The sequence below is a fragment of the Phycodurus eques genome, chromosome 3 (genome assembly GCF_024500275.1).
Source record: "Phycodurus eques isolate BA_2022a chromosome 3, UOR_Pequ_1.1, whole genome shotgun sequence".
NCBI lineage: Eukaryota > Metazoa > Chordata > Actinopteri > Syngnathiformes > Syngnathidae > Phycodurus > Phycodurus eques.
The window spans coordinates 24,743,907-24,765,143 of NC_084527.1; the positions used below are offsets into that span (position 1 = coordinate 24,743,907).

Sequence of the window (21,237 nt, forward strand, 5' to 3'; positions counted from 1 at the left end):
CTTAAACAATGTAATAAAATGCAACAGCCAAAATCTGAATAATAGAATAGAACTTTATTGTCACTGTCACAGGAGCAATGAAAATAAGTCAGGCATCACACTTTAATACACAATTATATATTATAACATACATACAGTTATTCAGATTTAGAAATATGTCCATAGATTGGGGAAAAGTATTTGGACAGTCACCGATTGTGCAAGTTGCCCGACTTAAAAAGATGAAATAGATCTGTAAATTTCATCATAGGTACACTTCAACTGGGAGACAGAATGTGAAGGGGGAAAAAATCCAGGAACTGACATTGTAGGATTTTTTTAATATAATTTATTTGTATATTACTGCAGAATATAAATATTTGGACACCTACCAGCCAGCAAGAACTGTGTTTCTCACAGACCTGTTACTTCATCTTTAAGAAGTTCTTTTATCCTCCACTAAAAAGCCCAAAACATTGAACTTACAAATGTTAATATATACAATTGACATTTATTCATGGTTGGGTCATATTTTTCTCATTTTTAAAAGGTCTTTAGATGACTGAAAAGGCAGCTGATGTGTAAAAGCAAAGTTTTAGCACAGGAAAACATTTATTGTCCATTGTGTGTCAGCATGTGTGCAGTCAAACTCTGTTTATAAGAAAACCTTTTACTACAAACTGAACAACTAAAAGGTTTCTCTCCCGTGTGTTTTCGCATGTGTGAAGTCAAAATGTGCTTATAAGAAAAGCTTTTGCAACACACTGAACAACTAAAAGGTTTTTCTCCAGTATGTTTCCGCATGTGTGAAGTCAAACTGTACTTATAAGAAAAGCTTTTACCACAAACTGAGCACGTGAAAGGTTTTTCTCCGGTGTGCGTTGCTGTGTGTGCAATCAAAGCGACCTTCTGAGCAAATGTAACACCACAAATGGAACAACTAAAAGGATTTTGTCCGTTATGTGTCCATGTGTGTACGGTCAAATTCTGCCTCGTAGTAAAACTTTTACCACAAACTGAGCAACCAAAGGGTTTTTCTCCTTTGTGTGCCCTCATGTGTCTATTCAAATCAGACTGATAAGAAAAGCTTTTGTTACAAATGACGCAAGTGAAGGGTTTTTCTCCAGTGTGTGTCCTCATGTGTCTATTCAAATCAGACTTGGAAGAAAAGCTTTTATCACAAACGGCGCAAGTGTACCGTTTTTCTTTTGTGTGTGTTCTCATGTGTGCAACCATATTCAACTTGAGAACGAATGATTCACCACAAACTGGGCAACTAAAGGGTTTTTCTCCGGGGTGTTTTTTCATGTGTACGTTCAAATTGTACCTATAAGAGTAGCTTTCGCCACAAAGGGAACAACTAAATGGTTTTTCTACAGTGTGTTTCTGCATGTGTATTTTCAAAGTACTCTCATAAGGAAATCTTTGACCACAAAAAGAGCAGCGCAAACCTTTACATGAGTCACGTCTCCTGCGCATTTGACAAGTCTTCTTGTCAAAAGTCCGCTCAGAGAATTTCAAGCCACTGTCGTCACCTTCGCAGTCTGTATCAGTCATCTCTTCTGTGTCGTCGCCGTCTGACGGTGGAGCTAAGATGTCTGCTGGTGGTCCTCCACGGTCGTCTTCACTTGGACTGTGATGATGAAGCTGTGACAACTCAGGTGGCTCATCTTTTTCGTCTTCGCTCTTTACGACGACAACAGTCAGTGGCAACTCGCTCACGTTAACCTCCTCTTCCTCCTCTTTAACGTGGGGGGCCTGTGGAATCACCAAGCTCCCCCTAGTCAGCAGCTGGACATTTGCAGGACACAAACAATTTAGCTCCCACGAGTCAAACAATATGTCATCCATCCATTCGTTCTCCTATGGCGTTTACAGTGGGTACGGAAAGTATTCAGACCCCCTTAATTGTTTCACTCTTTGTTATATTGCAGCCATTTGCTAAAATGATTTAAGTAATTTTCCCCCCTCATTAATGTACACACAGCACCCCATATTGACAGGAAAAAAAATTATTGTTTAAATTTTGTAAGATTTATTAAAAATAATATATATATATATATATATATATATATTTAAAAAAAAAATATATATATATATATATAGTATATTATATATAAGTATTCAGACCCTTTGCTCAGTATTTCAAAGAAGCACCCTTTTGAGTTAATACAGCCATGAGTCTTTTGGGGAATGATGCAACAGGGTTTTCAAGAACAGTCATGGAGTTGTTCTGAAGCCACACCTATGGGGTGCTGTGTGTACATTAATAAGGAAAAAATTCATTTCAATGATTTTAGCAAATGGCTGCACTATAACAGAGTGAAAAGGGGGGTCTGAATACTTTCCATACCCACTGTATGTCCTCTGTCAGTTTAAATATGCAGACTTTTGTTGTCATTGTAATAGGTACAACAAAATGGAATGTGCATTCACATTAGTTGCCGTAAAAAAGTATAAAAGTATCTTCTTTTCCTTTCGTCTTTTCCCACAATAATGAAAACTCACACATTAAATACCAAAAGATGATCCTGGTTGTAAACAGTGTCTCAAGATTGCACCCAGGTGCGGTATGAAAAGAATATGTGGAAGTTTGCAATAACTGTACCACATCATACTGAAAGCTGGTTCTAATATTCTGCCTTTGTTTTGTTATTGTTCAGTTAATACGTCCCTGGCCATAACACGTGTGTATTCTTATCTTTGTTAGGGCATATTCCAAGACAGCTCTTGTGTTGGGTCTCTGTGCATTATACAAGTGTGCTGATCCTTAAGGATCCTTATGCTTCGGGAAACAAAACAAAAACAACTGTCATTGGGAGTCGGGGAGATTCCAACACAAATTGACAATTCCGTACACATAGTTGCGTTAACTAAATTAATACTAAAAAAGGTAAAAATAACTTAAAATACATTGAGTCAACCACAAGGGAAATTGCCGTTTGCATCTCAGGCACGTATAGAACAAGAACAAACTTGTAGGTTAAATGTTGACTGTGATTTCTCATTTGATTGCAGTGATTTAACTCTTAATTTAAAATTTAACTCTTAATTTTAATCGTGTTCGGACTCGAATCTTCAATCTATTTACTTTATCCGTTACGGCAAATGTGTTGGAAGCAGGAAAAGCGTGGCAAACACAGACCTTGGATGGTCAACACAATTTGAGTATTGGGAAAAGATTCCTGTTGCTGTCGCTCGTTCTCCTCCCTTGCGCGACAAATTTGGTCCTCGAACGACGCCTTTCCTCTGTCGAACAGTCCGAATATGTCGCTCCCTTGTCAACTCTCAACAATTAGTATTCTTTGTTTTTTCATGACTAAGAGTACAGATCTTCAACATCGCATTTTGTCTCTCTCGTCGTTCCATGAGCAACTTCCGCCTTTTCTTCTTCGTGGTGACCTTTCTTTCTTCCACGGCTCGGATCTCGAGCTCTCCGCACCGCCGCAATATAGCAACTGTGCGACGTCCTGGCTGCCATCTTGCGGCGGTATGGAAAACTACGGTGGCCTGGAAGTGCAAACCAATATAACAAATTGTGAAACACTGTAAAATTTCAGAACACACAAACAAAAACCACGAATCACTTTAACATTTCAGAAAACAAATTAACAAACCACGAAACACTAACATTATATCAACCACAAAAACAAAAAAACCAAAGCACTTTCAATTTTCAGAAAGCACAAAAACAAAACACAAACCATATTAACATTTCAGAAAACACAAAAAAAAAACACAAACCACTTGAACATTTCAGAAAACAAAAACACAAAGGCCGAAACACTTTTACAAATCGACAAAACAAATTACAATTGCGGAAACCCCCAGATCCCTCGTTCGGTACGTTCAAAAATGAATGCTGCCGGCAGCTTCCTTGCTAATATCCACACTTTCCCTTTAATTCTCGCCAGCGTCCTCTCTCTTTAGCAACCTGTTTCTTCCATCCGCCTGTCGATCTCCCGTTCCATTCTTCCCTCACTCGTGAACAAGAACCCAAGATACTTGAACTCCTCCACTTGGGGCAGGATCTCATCCCCGACCCGGAGAGGGCACGCCACCCTTTTCCGACTGAGGACCATGGTCTCAGATTTGGAGGTGCTGATTCTCATCCCATTCGCTTCACACTCGGCTGCGAACTGCTCCAGTGAGAGTTGGAGCTCACGGATTGATGAAGCCAAAAGAACCACATCATCAGCAAAAAGCAGAGATGCAACATTGAGGCCACCAAACCGGAACCCCTCTACGCCTCGGCTGCGCCTAGAAATTTGTCCATAAAAGTTATGAACAGAATCGGCGACAAAGGGCAGCCTTGGCGGAGACCAACCCTCACGGGAAACGAGTCCGACTTACTGCCGGATATGCGGACCAAACTCTGACTCCGGTTGTGCAGGGACCGAACAGCCCGTATCAGGGGGTTCTGTACCCCATATTCCCGAAGCACCCTCCACAGGACTCTCCGAGGGACACGGTCGAACGGCTTCTCCAAGTCCACAAAACACATGTAGACTGGTTGGGCGAACTCCCATGCACCCTCGAGGACCCTGCCGAGAGTGTAGAGCTGTTCCACGGCCAGGACGAAAACCACACTGCTCCTCCTGAATCTGAAATTCGACTTCCCGACGGACCCTCCTCTCCAGCACCCCTGAATAAACCTTACCAGGGAGGCTGAGCAGTGTGATCCCCCTGTAGTTGGAACACACCCTCCGGTCCCCCTTCTTAAAAAGGGGGACCACCACCCCAGTCTGCCAATCCAGAGGCACTGTCCCTGATGTCCACGCGATGTTGCAGAGGCGTTTCAACCAGGACAGCCCCACAACATCCAGAGCCTTTAGGAACTCCGGGCGAATCTCATCCACCCCCGGGGCCCTGCCACCGAGGAGCTTTTTGACTACTTCGGTAGGCCCAAAAAGGTCCGATAGGACTCCTTCTTCAGCTTGACGCATCCCTCACCGTTGGTGCCCACCAACGGGTTCGGGGATTTCCTTACAGCCACAGCTCCGGTCGGCCGCCTCAGCAATGGAGGCGCGGAACATGGTCCACTCGGACTCGATGTCCCCCACCTCCCCCGGAACATGAGCATAGTTCTATCAGAGGTGGGAGTTGAAACTCCTTCTGACAGGGGATTCTGCCAGACGTTCCCAGCAGACCCTCACAATACGTTTGGGCCTGCCGGCATCTTCCCCCACCATCGGAGCCAACTCACCACCAGGTCAGTTGACAGCTCCGCCCCTCTCTTCACCCGAGTGTCCAAGACATACGGCCGCAAGTCCGATGACACGACCACAAAGTCGATCATCGAACTGCGACCTAGGTTGTCCTGGTACCAAGTGCATGTTATGCTTGAACATTGTGTTCGTTATGGCAATCCGTGACGAGCACAGAAGTCCAATAACAGAACACCGCTCGGGTTCTGATCGGGGGGGGGGCGTTCCTCCCAATCACACCCTTCCAGGTCTCACTGTCATTGCCCACGTGAGCATTGAAGTCCCCCAACAGAACAATGGAGTCCCCAGTGGGAGCGCTCTCCAGCACCCCCTCCAAGGACTCCAAAAAGGGTGGGTACTCTGAACTGCTGTTTGGTGCATAGGCACAAACAACAGTCAGGACCCGTCCCCCCACCCGAAGGCGGAGGGAGGCTACCCTCTCGTCCACCGGGGTGAACCCCAACGTACAGGCGGCGAATATTATATTGAAAAAATATTTACATAAAAAAGAAAGGTAGTTGGAGATAGATAAATAGAAGATGGAGAGATAGAAGAATTCATGTTATCTATTTAAATACAAAAACAACAAACACATTTCACTGATGTCTTTTATCGCAAATTTGACTTCTCGTGTTTATAATATTAAAGTTTGTTTATTCCAGATTCAGTGTTTAGCAAAATTTAAGTTTGTTGTCATATGATAAACTTTAACGCTACATTTCTGCAGAGAAGGGAAACGTGCACATCGCAGTGATTTTTCATTCAATATTGATTTTGTCCCAATTTTTTTTATTTTGGCCCACTGTGAATTTGAGTTTGACTCCCCTGGACTATGACCTCCCTATTTTAGGCTGCTGTAGGCACGCAGTTTAAAAGGGGCGTGTCGTATTTATCGAATCATATCCATGCTCGGCAATACCGCCGCAAGATGGCAGTCATGACTATTGTACGGCTGCCATCTTGCGGCTGTATGGAAGACCCAAGCAGAAAATCGAGGGCCGCGAAGACTTTTCTCTTTACTATAAATCATGAGAGCAGGAAAAAAAAAAACACATCTGACTTTTGACGGCTCTGTCTTTGGTAAAAGAAGTAGGATTATTAATATTGTTTCCGTTAAAAAGGCATTTGTGCTCAGTCAGTACTGATAAGATGTCCAGTTTAACATGAATCAATCATGAATAAGAACGCAAATAAGGACAATGACTTAATGTCACCAGCTTTTGCACAGATGCCAGACCAACCGTTCGAGATGGATCATATTTTAATAAAGAAATAAACATGATTTAAATGTTTACATTTCATTTCTGTATCAAATGATTGTACAATTCCAATAAATTTGTGCTTTTGCAGTCTACACAATCAAGATGAAGACAGAACTTGTCACTTTTGATAATGTTTCAGATTTTCTTCAATACTTCCATGCACTGAAATACAAATCAACGTGTTGAATACCCAGTGTCCTTTAGGCTTTGTATTTCTTTGAAAATACTATATACAATAAGTGCCAATTTTCCATGCAGTTTTTGCCATTATTACGGCTTTATTCAACCATGAAGTGACATTGCAACCATTTGGTAGAGGCTCATATTTTAAAAACCGAGTTGTTATAGTTTTTTTTATTGTTATACTCTAACTGCCCAAAAGCAGTCAAACTACTTATGACAATGAAACATTTTTTCCTGTGTGTGTCCTGACGTGTCTGTTCAAATCAGACTTACAAGAAAAGCTTTTATGACAAACAGAGCAACTAAAGGGTTTTTCTCCCGTGTGTGTCCTCATGTGTCTATTCAAATCAGACTTATAAGAAAAGCTTTTATCACAAATGGAGCAAGAGAAAGGTTTTTCTCCCGTGTGTGTTCTCATGTGTGTCACCATGTTGGACTTATGAAGGAATGTTTTACCACAAACTGAGCAACTAAAGGGTTTTTCTCCTGTGTGTGTCCTCATGTGTCTATTCAAATCAGACTTGTAAGAAAAGCTTTTATCACAAGTGGAGCAAGAGAAAGGTTTTTCTCCCGTGTGTGTTCTCATGTGTGTCACCATGTTGGACTTATGAAGGAATGTTTTACCACAAACTGAGCAACGAAAGGGTTTTTCTCCGGTGTGTGTTCTCATGTGTACGGTCCAATTTTCCTTTCGGGTAAAGCATCTACCACAAACTGCACAACAAAAAGCTTTTTCTCCTGTGTGTTTTTTCATGTGTACATTCATATTTCCTTTTCGAGCAAACGTTTCACCACAAACTAAACAATTAAAACGTTTGTCTCCTGCGTGTGTCTGCATGTGTAGTTTTAAAGTACTTTCATAAGAAAACCGTTGACGACAAACCGAGCAGTGCAAATGTTCTTTATGCGCGTGAAGTCTTCTGCCCGTTTCAGAAGTTTTCTTGTTAAGCGTTGTCTCCTTTTCACAGCCCGATTGTTCCCCCTCACGGTCTGTATCATGTGTATCTTCCATGTCGTCATTCTGTGACAGTGGTCCGACGAGTTGGGCAGTTGGTGGTCCGCCACGGTGGTCTCCACTTGGACTGTGATGATGAAGCTGTGTCCACTCTGGTGCTTTGTCTTCACTATGTTGGCTCTCCACAGAAACAACAGTCAGTGGAAACTTGCTGACAACAGCCTCCTCCTCCTCTTCTTCTTTAATGTGGCAGGGCTGTGGATCCTTCTCTTCCTCTTTATTGTGGAATGGCTGTAGATGCTCCAAACTGGAGCTCCCCCACAGCGGATGAGGAGAAAACTCTTCTCGATGACCGATTAACTGCCGAACGTCTGCAAGACACAAGCAACAAAAACAGCGTAGCGCAAATGCATATAGGTTCAGGGACAACTTTTCAAAAATAAAATTTCAACTTGGCTTTGAGACTTATTATGTACAGGTAGAAAATAGAGTGAAACAATCCCAGGATCTTCATAAATTGATTTATATTGAACCGCAATAGATTGTTCCAAATATCTTTTGCCATTACTGCAATACAATCACTGCTATCAGTTATATAACACACATGCAGATGATGAACTGAAGAAAAGTGCCATTTTTGCGTAAAATCTCTATGGTGGTTCTTGATATTTTGTAAAGGATAATTCATTACATTAAAAAAAGTGCAATTTATATTAAGTCATGATTGCACTGGTACGTAACATCAGTTAGGCCTCGAAGTACAAAGAGTTTGTTTTAAATCGTCAAGTAGACGTTGAGAGAGCAAACCTTCGTTGTGCAGCACTGTTTGAGTCTCGCAAACAGCTTCGAGTTGTCGTCGGTGTCGCTCGGTCTCCGCTCTCGCTCGACAGAGTTGTTCCTCGTACGACATTATCGTTCTCTCGAACAGTCCGAAGATTTCGTCGGCGGCCGCAACGAGTCGCTCCCTTACCAACTCTTTCAACATTTGGATGTGGTTTCCTTTCACTCGATTTCACGTTGTCGCCTTGGAGTTTGTATGGTTTATTTTTTCTTTTGTTGTTCGCGAAGCGTTGCTACTTCCGTATTTTTCTTCTTCGACGGTGTTTCTAGAGCAGCTGAGCGTCCAAGGGATCGTCGCACTGCTGCTGCCTTGTTGCGGTACTGAAGGCGGCTGATCGCAAAAAAAAATAAAAAAAATAAAATAAAAATAAAAACATATACATATATATATATATATATATATATATATATATATTATTTATATATATATAAAAGGAAAAGCCACAGAGGTACGTCACAATCGTCATCGGTGGTGCATTTGAATAAATTGTAGAAACAAAACAAAACTGAAATGCAATACTCCCGCTACTCTATGGCATGAGATATGTGCCCCCCCCCCAAAAAAAAAAACAAATCCCTTAAAACCTCTTAACCTCAAAAAAAGATACTTTGAGAGATATAATTTAACTCAAGAAAAAAAAAATAGGTTTAATTGCAATAAAAATGTTGGTGTCACTTTTGTTTACATTTCCTTATTTTTTGTTTCTTTCTCACCGATCAGACTTTTGATCCTTGATGCCAGCATTGTCGTTTGCGTGGCCTGTGACGATTTTTGACACGAAGCTCTGGGATGAGTGCCATCGCGGAGTGATATGCAACAGATGCAGAAGCTGTGGACGGAGATGCTAAAAAAGTAAAGTGGCGTGAACGTTTAACCGAGTCTCATCATTTACTGCCAAATAAAACAACACACATTAACTTTCTTTCATTAGTTTTCTTAGGCAGGTACAGTAGAACACTTTATCAATACATTCTAGCAAGTTTTCCTTGTTCACATTCACTATTTATTTTATTTTGTAATAGTTATTTATGTACTCATTATAGTTCTCTTTTACTTGTTCATCTCTCAGTTTTATACTGTACTTCATATTACATGTTGCATTAGTTCCATTTCCCCATTCTGCCCTTAAAGGAAACACGGTAAATGGACTGAACTTCCTGAATTGTCTGTCTTCCCTTCGGATAGCTGCCGTTGAAGTTCTATAAATGTTATGAGCATGAAGTGGCTGTTGGCAGAGGCAAGTAAAGATGTGCTTGAGAACAAAGATGTGCTTGAGAACATAAATATGGGAAATGTCCAGATGCAGCTAAGCTAAAATGCTCAAATTGTCGAAAGGGGGGGGGGGGGGGGGGCAGTAGCTCTGCATATCGGGGATGTGAAGCTGTAAGAAAGTGCAGCCGGTGAAGCGGATTAGAGTGTTTGAGGGAATCACATTCGCTGCAGCTATCGAGAGAGTATATGGGCAAACAGAACAAATAACAGAACTGATATACAACAAGGCAGGGCCATGAGGGACAACAAATTCAAGCCAGACACTGATTGTGGGTACAAATGCGTTTTTAATTGTTTTTGGTGGCTGTAATAAATTGTTCACCACAGCGATGAAAACACAGAAAGTAAGGATAATATTCAAAGCAGAAGAAGATTTCGTTGGATCCTGGACGAAAAGAAGTGCAGTGGGTCTATTAAAAGGTGGAACACTCGGCACACAAACACAGTTATGGGATGGTGGTACATCAGTATAGTGGTGGTCTAGTTACATTTGTACACTATGGGATAGTCTGGATAATGAGAGGGGGGAAAAAAAAGAATAATTAGTGGTTAAAATCTGTACAAATTGTCAGCAGTATTATAGGTGCCATGGGCGATGGGATTCATTTAAGGGGTGCTTAAAAATCAGTACCCCCAAAATTGGGATAGAAATGTCTCAAGGGAGGTGGGGGTGCGGATACACATATTACCGCTTCAACACACACATGCACACACAATATTCAGCCTTATGAAACATGTATGCCATGATGGTTGCGTGCGCGAACACACACAAATACATTAAAAAAGGGCAGCGGTACTGGTACTGCGAATTGGAAAATTCATATTTCATATATATATCTCCAGAGGTGTGGACTCGAGTCACCACTTGGAGTCGAGTCATGAATTTGATGTCTTCAGACTCGACTTGGACTTGAACAGCAATGGCTCGTGGCTTTACTTGGACTTGAACCCATTGATTTGAAAAGACTTGCTACTTTGAGCAAGGCACCACCTGTTTGTAGCTTTCTTTTTCTGTAGTTATATGTGCAATTTAAAAAAAAAAGTAGAATATAAATGAACAAATGAAATAAAATAAATGTGACAGCAAAATAAGGTATACGTTCCAAGAATCACTGTTAACATACACAGAAACGACAACATTTAACGTAACAATAAGGAGGTTACTTATTGCACAAAATTAAAAAAAAATAAAAAATCCACATTGCATTGCGGGAACCGCGAAGCTGGACGTCACGTATGCTTTGTTTCATTAGCATTAGCAGTTAGCTTTGTGAGCCATCACGCAACTAGTTGTATGGCGAGCCGGCCCTGCGCTGTTTTGGCTTCCTGTACATTACAGTCTGGTTTTGTCAGTGTGGTGTTCTCAATAATAATTCTTGTATGTTTTTCTTTTGTTTATTCACTTTATTTACCAATCGATCGCATGCACTCCTTGAAGTCTCGGCGCCCTTTGCACAATGGTCATTGCACCGGACTATTGCAATATTAGTCATTCGAACTGCTCTAAGTGCTAGAGGACTCTGCATCTTTTTGCACAATTGTTTTTGTCAATGTCTTTATGTCTCCAAAGTGTTCTGTAAATTGACTGTCTGTTGTACTAGAGAGGCTCCAACTACCGGAGACAAATTCTTTGTGTGTTTTGGACACACTTGGCAAATAAAGATGATTCTGATTCTGATTCTGATCAGCACATTGCTAGCATCTATTTGACATGAAATTCAAAAACTCAAAGTGCAGGACTTGCAACTCACATTTCCTAATGCGCTCACGCATTCCAATTAAAAAAGGACAGTGGTACTGTGTGGCCGCCTGAAACGTTTCCTAGATAGAACAATAAACGTCAGATCATTCCTACCGAACAATATAAACAGTGACCTGTGGTTAAATGCGGCAAAAAGAACGCATGGTAATGATAATGTGTTGGTATTGAGTGGTAGAAGTTGAGAAATATGCCATATAGCCTGGTGTAAAGGTAGGCATACGAACATGACTACTCACTGAAGGGTATTGCTGTGCTCAGCTTGCGTTCGTTGCTCGGAACAGTCAAGTAGAGGTGGAGGGATGGGGTGGATCGTTTTTGAGGCAAGGGGGTGTACAGTGCTGTCCTTTTCTTGTTAAAATATAAGGTTATACCCAAGTACTGTATTTTAAAAAAATTATTTATTAGACTTTTCTAGCTTGTTACAAAAATTCTAAAGCCCTCTCAAATTATTATTTTTTTGTGTGCTTTTAGTCACTTTAGGAGTGCTGCACAAAAATGGGCTAGACACACCCATGCCCTCAAAATCACATTTTTTCCTACCGTTTCGTGCATAACATACAGTTGGTCAAAATGAGTCTGTGTGGTTTGTGTGTGGCATCTACGCAGATTGTTGATTGCATGCAATAGCCTTTGAAAGGAAAACCGCTTGCAAAACGAGTGGATCGGAATTTGGCGGCGTTGTGACGTACACTCGGCAATCAATATTTAAGTGTGGATGCACTAACAAAGCTTGCAGTCATTGTCGCCAAAATGTACACGAGTCATATAAGTACAGCGTGGGTACATTCAAGTGAATGGGGGGAGCTGAGACTTTTAAAATATCCCCACGCTCTTTTTTTATTTTCACCCACGTCCTCTCTCTGTAAGTACATCTTTTTTACAGTTTAATAAAAGTACAATATACTGAATATACAGCCTCAAAACACAGGATCGCCGTTCAAGGCTCCAAAGATGTCATTGCTCAATGTGCAGGTGTGAGTGGCCAACTGTCATTTCAGTTCACATTCCCCATTAGTGGGCCAACAATCCAACACTTGGTGAATTGTGGTTCACAATGAGAGTAAGAGGTGACATCGAAGGATCCAAACTCGACTTCGCTATGCACGTTTGGCCGCCACAAGACGCTGTGATATCGCCAACGACCAATCAGAGAAAAGTTGTTGTCACATACTGTATTCAAATGGCGAACAGCAATCCAATCAGAGCAAAGCTGATTTACATATCAAATGTTAATGAGAAATCCAGCTGTCTCATCTGCCAGGCGTTTCTAACCAACTGGAATAGTTTGAAAAAGGGCATCCTGGGCATTCATTCATTCATCCATTTTTCAAACCGCTTCTCCCTACTAGGGTCGCGGGCGTGCTGGAGTACCTATCCCAGCTAACTCTGGGCGAGAGGCGGGGTACACCCTGAAACTGGTCGTCAGCCAATCGCAGGGCACATGTAAACAAACAACCATTGACACCTACGGGCAATTTAGAGCCGTCAATTAACCTACCATGCGTGTTTTGGGGATATGGGAGGAAACCGGAGTACCTGGAAAAAAAAAAAAACATGCAGGCACAGGGAGAACATGCAAACTACACACAGGTGAGGCTGAATTTGAACCCAGGTCCTCAGAACTATGAGGCGGATGTGCTAACCAGTTGCCTCAATCATCCTGGCCATTTCAAACCCAAATTATCTTTCAAACCTGATAACAGGAATAGGGTCCGACCAATATGGATTTTTTCGAGGCCGATGGCGATTCTGATATTTTGCAGAATAAAATTGCAAAAACCTATTAATTGGTTGATTGATTTAAAAAAATATATAAAGATAAAATAACTTCTTTTTGTGTCCCTTAATTATTGAAACAACACAGATATGGATTACAGGCAGAATATTTGGCATTTGGTTTTCGAAAAAAATCCTTTAGTATTTAACTTTACATCGGAGAGAAAAATCACATATTAACACATTACAACGTAAGACGTATAAGTAATATTCCCCCTAGCCAAAAAAATGCAGATATTTTTCCTTTTAAATAAAATTGATATTGTAATGTGTTAATGTGTAAAAAATCAAGCAAAAAAAAGCAAACAAATAAATAAAAATCGTCCAATTTAATGCTGGAAAAAAGGGCTAATATCAACCAATTAGATTGGCCTGCTGATTAATCTGATTAAAAAGGTTATAAAAAATGTAAAATACAAATTTGATGGCACGTGACCTTGAAGAGAAAATGTACATCTTTTAATATTGAGAATCTTCTTGGGGCTTAGTTTTAGCCATCTAGTGAGCCACATGCGAACGCTAGTTGCCAACTGCCATTCAAATATGAAGATCTGAAAGTATTTGAACAATGACACTTTTACACACACAGACAGCAGCTCAACACTTACGAAGTGAAGCCCTAAACACAACACAAACACAAGTAAATCATGACCAGTGAAGATGACAATGACAAATAAGCTCTGCGGTAAGATGAAGATGACAAAAATGAATTGTAGAGTACTGCACAGTACATTTACACGTCTTCGGGCACAAATCAATCAAACCAAGACATGGTGTAATCTAGGAGGAGAGCATTACTTTAAGCAGGGTTCCTACACATTTGAGATTTCAAAATTCCATACTTTTTTCGGACTTCTCTGTATAGAAAAAAAATCTAATAATGTGACATTTGAATAAATAGATGCGTATCATTCTAATTCTTTTTATGACATTATGTCGCCAAATACTCCATTAATCCCCGATAATTGGACACCTCGAAGGGCATTAACCCGTTTATACCACTTGCCAACGAAAATAATTGATGAAACAACCAATTCATTTGTAGTCAAAATAGAAAATACTAAAACAATTTATTTTCCCTTGCAACACCTGAGGACGTGACTATGACGTCATTCTAATCCCATAACTTTCTAAGGGAACGTAAACCCAAACCAGTACTCCAGATATTCTAGTTTGACAATGTTAAACGACAACCAGAGGGATGATAACAAAATCAGCTTTTATTTTTACACATACTGTATATTCGTTATACTTGTATTTTAATCTCAGTATTTTGATCCCCTATTTTCTTATTTTCTTCACATTGATTTCATCCCTCTCGTCTGAGAGTTGATTTCAATCTTACGGAGTTAACTATTTATGCCGCTTCTGTCTCTTCATTTCCCCCCCAGTTCCTCAGCAGCATTACACTCATCAAGGGGTTGGTAATCAACAAATAAAGTAAATCATTAAATCACTCATGACTGTTTTAAATTCGCTCATTTCTGTCCCCAAAGTGGCTACTTCACGTTCACTTATCAGAAAATCTGACTGTATCAGGTTCCTATGTTTGCTTGTATAAATGGCTAAGTGTGCTTCGCATGAATTTGGAACATTGTATGTTTTGACAAGAACTACTTCAAAGGGTGTACATTATCAACCGATAATGCCGATCAGAATCGACTATTCACCAAGACCATGTTATAATACTGTGTGCTCTCACACAAATATTGTAGCTGCGCTTCCAGGTGCCTTTTTAAAAAAAAAAAAAAAAAAAAAAATCGATGTACAATTTATTTTAAAGTCATATTATTTTTTCCATTTTAGAAAATAGAGCTGTTGTAACAGTCTTGGAAACGTGAATATTTTTTTCCATACAATAGTTTCCATTTTGCATACTTTTCCAGACCTGAAAGTTTTATCCATCCGCCCATTTTCCGTACCGCTTATCCTCATGAGGGTCGCAGGTGTGCTGGCGCCAATCTCAGTTTACTCTGGGCAAGAGGCAGGGTACACCCTCAACTGGTCGCCAGTCAATCGCAGGGCACATATGAACAAACAACCATTCACACTCACATTCACACCTAAGGGAAACTTAGTCTTCAATTAACCCACCATGCATGTTTCTTTTTAATGTGGGAGGAAGGAGTACCCAGAGAAAACCCACGCGGGCACGGAGATAACATTCAAACTCCACACAGGTGAGCCCAGATTTGAACCTTGGTCCTCAGAACTGTGAGGCAGATGTGCTAACCAGTCGGGCACCGCGCCGGACCCAAAGGTTTATGAAATCAAATTACTTGCGTAGGAACCCTGTTTGAAGTGTTTACTCTGTGTTGTGTATCCGCTTGTGTGCTGTCAAATTGGCCCTCTGAGCATATCTTTCACCACACAAGGAGCAACGAAAAGGTTTTTCCCCTGTGTGCGTTCTCATGTGCGTTACCACACATGACTTAAAAGAGAATGTTTTATCACACACCGAGCAACTGTAAGGTTTTTCTCCCGAGTGTGTTCTCATGTGTGAAACCATGTTTGGCTTGAGAATGAATCTTTTACCACACACTGAACAACTATAAGGTTTTTCTCCTGTGTGTATTCTCATGTGTGCTACCATGCTTGAATTTTGAGTGAATGTTTTACCACACACTGAGCAAATGAAGGGTTTTTCTCCTGTGTGTGTTCTCATGTGTGCTACTAAACTTTCCTTGTGAGTGAACCTTTTCTCACACAGTGAGCAATTGAAAGGTTTTTCTCCTGTGTGTGTTCTCATGTGTCGAACCATATCGGACTTGTTAGTAAATCCTTTCCCACAAACTGAGCAAGTAAAGGGTTTTTCTCCCGTGTGTGTTCTCATGTGTCTTATCATAGGTCCGTTTTGGGCAAATGCTTTACCACAAATTGAGCAGCTGCCACCTGTCTTCTTTTTGAAGCATTTCAATGGTTTGTTGTCACCTTCACAGTCTGCGTCGTTCATATCTTCTGCGTCGTCCGTGTCTGACAGCGGTGCTAAGAGTTTGTCAGGTGGTGGTCTTCCCCAGGGGTCTTCACTTTGACTGCGATGATGAAGCTGTACTGACTCGGGTGGTTCGTCTTCGCTGTCGTCGGTCTTCACGGCGATGACAGTCAGTGGCAACTTGCTGACGTCAGTGTCTTCTTCTTCCTCTTTAACGTGGGGGTGCTGTAGATGATCTTGCTCCAAACTGGAGCTTCCCACATGCAGCTGAGGGGGAAGTTCTTCCAGGTGACCAATCAGCTGCTGGACGTCTAGACGACACAAGGAACACAACCAATATAGATCACACAGGTCAATTATACAGTGGTATAAAAACGCACGTATTTATTTGTTTGGTTTTAAGTTTTAATTTGAGTTACGAGTGAGCATCAGATACGGTATGCCTCTGCTCGAGTGAACTGGGAAAAAAACTATCCATCCATCCATTTTCTGAGCCGCTTCTCCTCACTAGGGTTGCGGGCATGCTGGAGCCTATCCCAGCTGTCATCGGGCAGGAGGCGGGGTACACCCTGAACTGGTTGCCAGCCAATTGCAGGGGACATAGAAACAAATAACCATTCGCACTCACAGTCATGCCTACGGGCAATTTAGAGTCTCCAATTAATGCATGTTTTTGGGATGTGGGAGGAAACCGGAGTGCCCAGAGAAAACCCACGCAGGCACGGGGAGAACATGCAAACTCCACACAGGCGGGGCTGGGGATTGAACCCAGGTCCTCAGAACTGTGAGGCTGACGCTCTAACCAGTCGGACACCGTGCCGCCTATATATATATATATATATATATATATATATATATATATATAAAAAACTAACTAAATAAACTAAATGGGACTAGATGGAACAGTCCTTAAATGGTTCAGCTCCTACCTGGAGGAAAGGAGTTATTTTGTAACCATTGGAAGTGTTCAATCTCATCAAATGGGAATGACCTATGGGGTCCCTCAAGAGTCAGTTCTTGGACCCCTCCTGTTCAGCCTGTATATGCTAACCTTGGGTCAAATTCTTCAGAACTTTAATTTTGACTATCATACCTACGCAGATGACACATAGTTATATCTAGCAGTGTCGCCAGTTCAACTGAGGTATTCTGTCACTGTCTAAGAGAAATAAATAACTGGATGAGCCAAAATGTTCTTTAATTAAACCACAACAAAACTGAGATAATGTTTTTTTGGCAATAAAGAAAAGATGATTGCTGTTAGTAAATACCTGGAATCACTCTCTTTAAAAACCTAAGACCAAGTCCGAAACCTCGGTGTTCTGATAGAGTCCGACCTGACTTTCAACAGTCATATAAAATTAATTACTAAAACTGCCTTCTACCATCTGAAGGACATATCCAGAGTGAAGGCTTGCATGTGACAAGCAGACCAGGAGAAGCTTTTATCTCAAGTAGACTTGACTATTGGTAACACACTAATGCTGTTCTGACTGGACTGCCCAAAAAGAACATTAAACAGCTACAGCTCATTCAGAATGCTGCAGCTCGGGTTCTGACCAGAACAAAGACGTCAGAGCATAGTACTCCAATTCTAAAGTCTTTACACTGGCTCCCAGTCAGCTTTAGAATAGATTTTAAAGTTCTGCTACTGGTCTGTAAATCACTAAATGGTTTAGGTCCTGAATACATGAATGAAATGCTAATGGAATATAAACTCAGTAGGGCTCTGAGATCGACAGACTCAGGTCAAATAGTGGAGCACAGAGTCCAAAGCAAACATGGCAAAGCAGCATTTAGCGATTATGCTGCACACAAATGGAATAAGTTGCCAACAGAAGTGACATCAGCCCCAAATGAGAATGTTTTTAAGTCCAGGTTTTTTTTCATACTATTTAGAGCATTTCCACTTTTAAATGATATTTCTTGCACTGTATGCTGTTTTAGTTGTACTTTTATGTTTTCCCCCTCTGTTTTAAATGTTGGGCGGCACGGTGGGAGACTGTTCGGGCATCAGCCTGACAGTTCTGAGGACCGCGGTTCAAATCCCGGCCCCGCCTGTGTGGACTTTGGATGTTCTCCCCATGCATTCTTGGGTTTTCTCCGCGTACTCTGGTTTCCTTCCACATCCCAAAAACATGCATGGTAGCTTGATTGAAGACTCTAAATTGCCCGTAGGTGTGAATGTGAGTGCGAATGGTTGTTTGTTTCTATGTGCTCTGTGATAGGGTGGCGACCAGTTCAGGATGTGCCCCGCCTCCTGCCCGATGACAGCTGGGATAGACTCCAGCACGCCCGCAAGCCTTATGAGGATAAGCGGTACAGAAAATGGATGGATGGATGTTTTAAATGTTTATAAGCTCTTTTTTTCTTTGTTTTTAAATGCTTTTAATCATGTAAACCACATTGAGTAACCTTGTACATGAAATGCGCTATATAAATTTATTTTCTCTGCTTTGCTTTATATATATTCACATTGCTGTTTTCTCCTAAACAAAATGTTAATCTTGAAAAAAAAAAACTATTAATATTTAGACTTTATCTAGTAGGGCTATGACTGTTTTACTCTCCCAAAAATATATTTTTCCATTGCAACTTTAGTCTAATAGATTACAACTTTTTTCTCAACCCCCCAGAAAAAACTGTGAACAAAGACATTTTTTTTTCCTCATATGATGACATTTACTTATTAACTTGTTACAAAAAAAAAAAAGACAACTTCTTTCTTACAGAATTACAACTAAATTGGAAATTAGGACTTTATACTTATATTATTTTTTGCTGGAAACAATTATGTTAATATTTTAAAGATAATTATTATGTAATATTAATCCCCTCCCCCCTCTCAAAAACAAGGTACCCGACAATTTTATATTCTTACTTTGGGGTTCTAGTACTCCTTTGTACACATCACTTAAATGTATGAAGGATGTAAGGCTAAGTGCGAAATGCTACTGAGCACTTGTATTCGCCACGGGCATGTTTTAGGAAACTGTCTGAAATGGTAGGGGGAATGCAATGTATGTACAGTATGGACATTTTGCACGAGTATGGAAAACTGTGAAATGTCATAATTATGCCTTTCCAAGGGTACATTAAGAAAACAAAAAAAATGACCCGGGAGCCGAGGAGTTAAAATGAGAGTTAAATGTGTTAAATATAGGTAGTTAATGTGCTAAATAAAATCGAAGGCTGGTAACAGACCTTGGTTGTGCAGCACCTTGTGAGCGGCTTGCAGTTGTTGTCGTCGTCGCAGCTCGCGCTCCTCTCTTGCGCGACAAACTTGCTCCTCGGTGGACGCCATCGTTCTTTCAGCAAGCACGTAGATGCGTCGGATGCTTTGCTTTTCTGACCAACTCTTTTGGCTTTTAGAATATTTTCCCCCACCACGTCCTCGTTCCTTTTCTCCTCTTTGCTAACGTGCACAGATATGTATAGGTACATACGACACGCCCATTTTGAGCTCCGTGCCCAAGGCGACACTAAGCTAGGAGGGTCAACTTCGACAGCCCATTTAATGTAACTGGACAGCAAGAAAACCAAAAGACCAAGGATGCTGGTACATTGTGCTGCGTACAGTTGCTTAAAACCCCGTACAGTTACGACCAGGCAACGACAAACTGGAAGTCCCTTTCACATGTAAAAATATATATATTTTTGCTTTTCCCCCCAGATGTGTATTGATACGATACACATTGGCGTTGACGTGAAAATCGGTTGACAAATGAGCCAGTTACGACTTAATTTCAGTATCCATGCATTGGCTTCTATTGCTGCATTCCAGAAAAGTGGGAAATTGGATTTATCCCACTCGGATTGTATCAGATGTGACCTCAAAGTGTTCAAGGCAAATGTAAACAACAAAGATGGCTGATTGCGATAAATTGTTGTTTGTTTACTGTATCTGGAAGCTATATAGGCCAATATAAAATCTGAATTTGTTTTATTTATGTAAATAAAGTAATATCTTGGCGGCACAGTGGGCGACTTGTTAGAGCGTCTGCCTCACAGTTATGAGGACTGGGGTTCAATCCCCGGCCCCGCCTGTGTGGAGTTTGCATGTTCTCCCTGCGTGGGTTTTCTCCGGGCACTCCGGTTTCCTCCCACATCACAAAAACTTGCATGGTAGGTTAATTGACAACTCTAAATTGCCCGTAGGTGTGAATGTGAGTGCGAATGGTTGTTTGTTTATATGTGCCCTGCGATTGGCTGGCAACCAGTTCAGGGTGTACCCCGCCTCCTGCCCGATGATAGCTGGGATTGGCTCCAGCACACCCGCGACCCTAGTGAGGAGAAGCGGCTCAGACAATGGATGGATGGAAGTAATATCTTATAATCATTTTATAACATCATATTCCATGCAGGCAGATGGCCATATCCTCACGCAGTCAGAACAAATTACATTGTGTTATATGAAGTTATGTTGAATAACTAAATAAAGATGGCTAAGTATACTTTCATAATCTAGTAAATTATTTTTTACCATTCACGATCTGTCTCCATGAGGATGGCCATTGTTGAGTGACGTCAGATTGAAGCAACTCGGTGAGGTCGGGGTAGATATTTTTTTCCCCGACTTTCCTAGTTTGAGTGGGATTCCAGTGCACTTTTCCTGGTCAGAGGTCGGAAAAGTCCGACTTCCCACTTTTCTGGAACGCAGCACACGGGAGCGACGACCTCTCCAACATGGCTGCCACATAGGCACGTCGGCTAGCCTATCTGCTACATCTTGGGGTTAACGTCCGCCTTTTTCTACTTATTTTTGTTCATTGGTGGCATCGAGCGTTAGAGGTGCATTATGCGCCACCTATTGTGACGGAGTGTGTAACGGTAAAATAAAATAAAAAATTTGTGTCGTTCCCATCTCTTCTAAAAACAAAAACAAAGCTTTAAAATGTATTTCTTGAATCTTCAATCCATGTCTAACGTTAAATACTGCAGCCCCACTTTTCCTTCATCAGTTTTTCTCTGCTTATTTTATACATGTGACAGTGATAAATGACATATTCAACACTCTCCCTGCTGGCTGGTAAATCAGATACACACCGATTTATATTATGTGATAGTC

At 41.1% G+C, this 21,237-nt stretch overlaps 3 protein-coding genes across 4 annotated transcripts; all 3 read right to left on the bottom strand.

Annotated features, from left to right (window-relative positions):
* Window positions 1–71: 71 nt before the first annotated feature.
* On the bottom strand, window positions 72–3,355 carry LOC133400321 (gastrula zinc finger protein XlCGF7.1-like). Of its 2 annotated transcripts, none has more exons than XM_061672828.1 (2): window positions 3,125–3,355; window positions 72–1,737 (listed from the first exon to the last, which is right to left on the bottom strand). In XM_061672828.1, the coding sequence occupies exon 2, from the start codon at window positions 1,534–1,536 to the stop codon at window positions 592–594; it is 945 nt and encodes a 314-aa protein (XP_061528812.1). In that variant the 5' UTR covers window positions 1,537–1,737; window positions 3,125–3,355; the 3' UTR covers window positions 72–591. The 2 variants fall into 2 exon arrangements, with proteins under 2 accessions (XP_061528812.1, XP_061528811.1); XM_061672827.1 differs by having other exon boundaries at window positions 72–1,770.
* A 3,216-nt stretch (window positions 3,356–6,571) lies between these two features.
* Window positions 6,572–8,672, bottom strand: LOC133400317 (oocyte zinc finger protein XlCOF6.1-like). The gene is made up of 2 exons (XM_061672822.1): window positions 8,394–8,672; window positions 6,572–7,957 (listed from the first exon to the last, which is right to left on the bottom strand). Exons 1-2 carry the CDS (start codon window positions 8,569–8,571, stop codon window positions 6,843–6,845), a joined length of 1,293 nt encoding a protein of 430 aa, XP_061528806.1. The 5' UTR covers window positions 8,572–8,672; the 3' UTR covers window positions 6,572–6,842.
* A 4,348-nt stretch (window positions 8,673–13,020) lies between these two features.
* Window positions 13,021–19,584, bottom strand: LOC133400319 (gastrula zinc finger protein XlCGF8.2DB-like). Its single transcript, XM_061672824.1, has 2 exons — window positions 19,374–19,584; window positions 13,021–16,480 (listed from the first exon to the last, which is right to left on the bottom strand). Exons 1-2 carry the CDS (start codon window positions 19,471–19,473, stop codon window positions 15,543–15,545), a joined length of 1,038 nt encoding a protein of 345 aa, XP_061528808.1. The 5' UTR covers window positions 19,474–19,584; the 3' UTR covers window positions 13,021–15,542.
* Between the last annotated feature and the right edge of the window lie 1,653 nt (window positions 19,585–21,237).

What these genes read in the sequence shown, in the direction of transcription:
- LOC133400317 (XM_061672822.1), bottom strand. Translation starts at nt 8,571, where the DNA reads ATGTTGAAAGAGTTGGTAAGGGAGCGACTCGTTGCGGCCGCCGACGAA. An exon ending in AACAGTGCTGCACAACGAAG is followed by an intron (nt 7,958 to 8,393) that starts GTTTGCTCTCTC and finishes TGTGTCTTGCAG; the next exon opens with ACGTTCGGCAGTTAATCGGT.
- LOC133400319 (XM_061672824.1), bottom strand. Translation starts at nt 19,473, where the DNA reads ATGGCGTCCACCGAGGAGCAAGTTTGTCGCGCAAGAGAGGAGCGCGAG. An exon ending in CAAGGTGCTGCACAACCAAG is followed by an intron (nt 16,481 to 19,373) that starts GTCTGTTACCAG and finishes TGTGTCGTCTAG; the next exon opens with ACGTCCAGCAGCTGATTGGT.
- LOC133400321 (XM_061672828.1), bottom strand. Translation starts at nt 1,536, where the DNA reads ATGACTGATACAGACTGCGAAGGTGACGACAGTGGCTTGAAATTCTCT.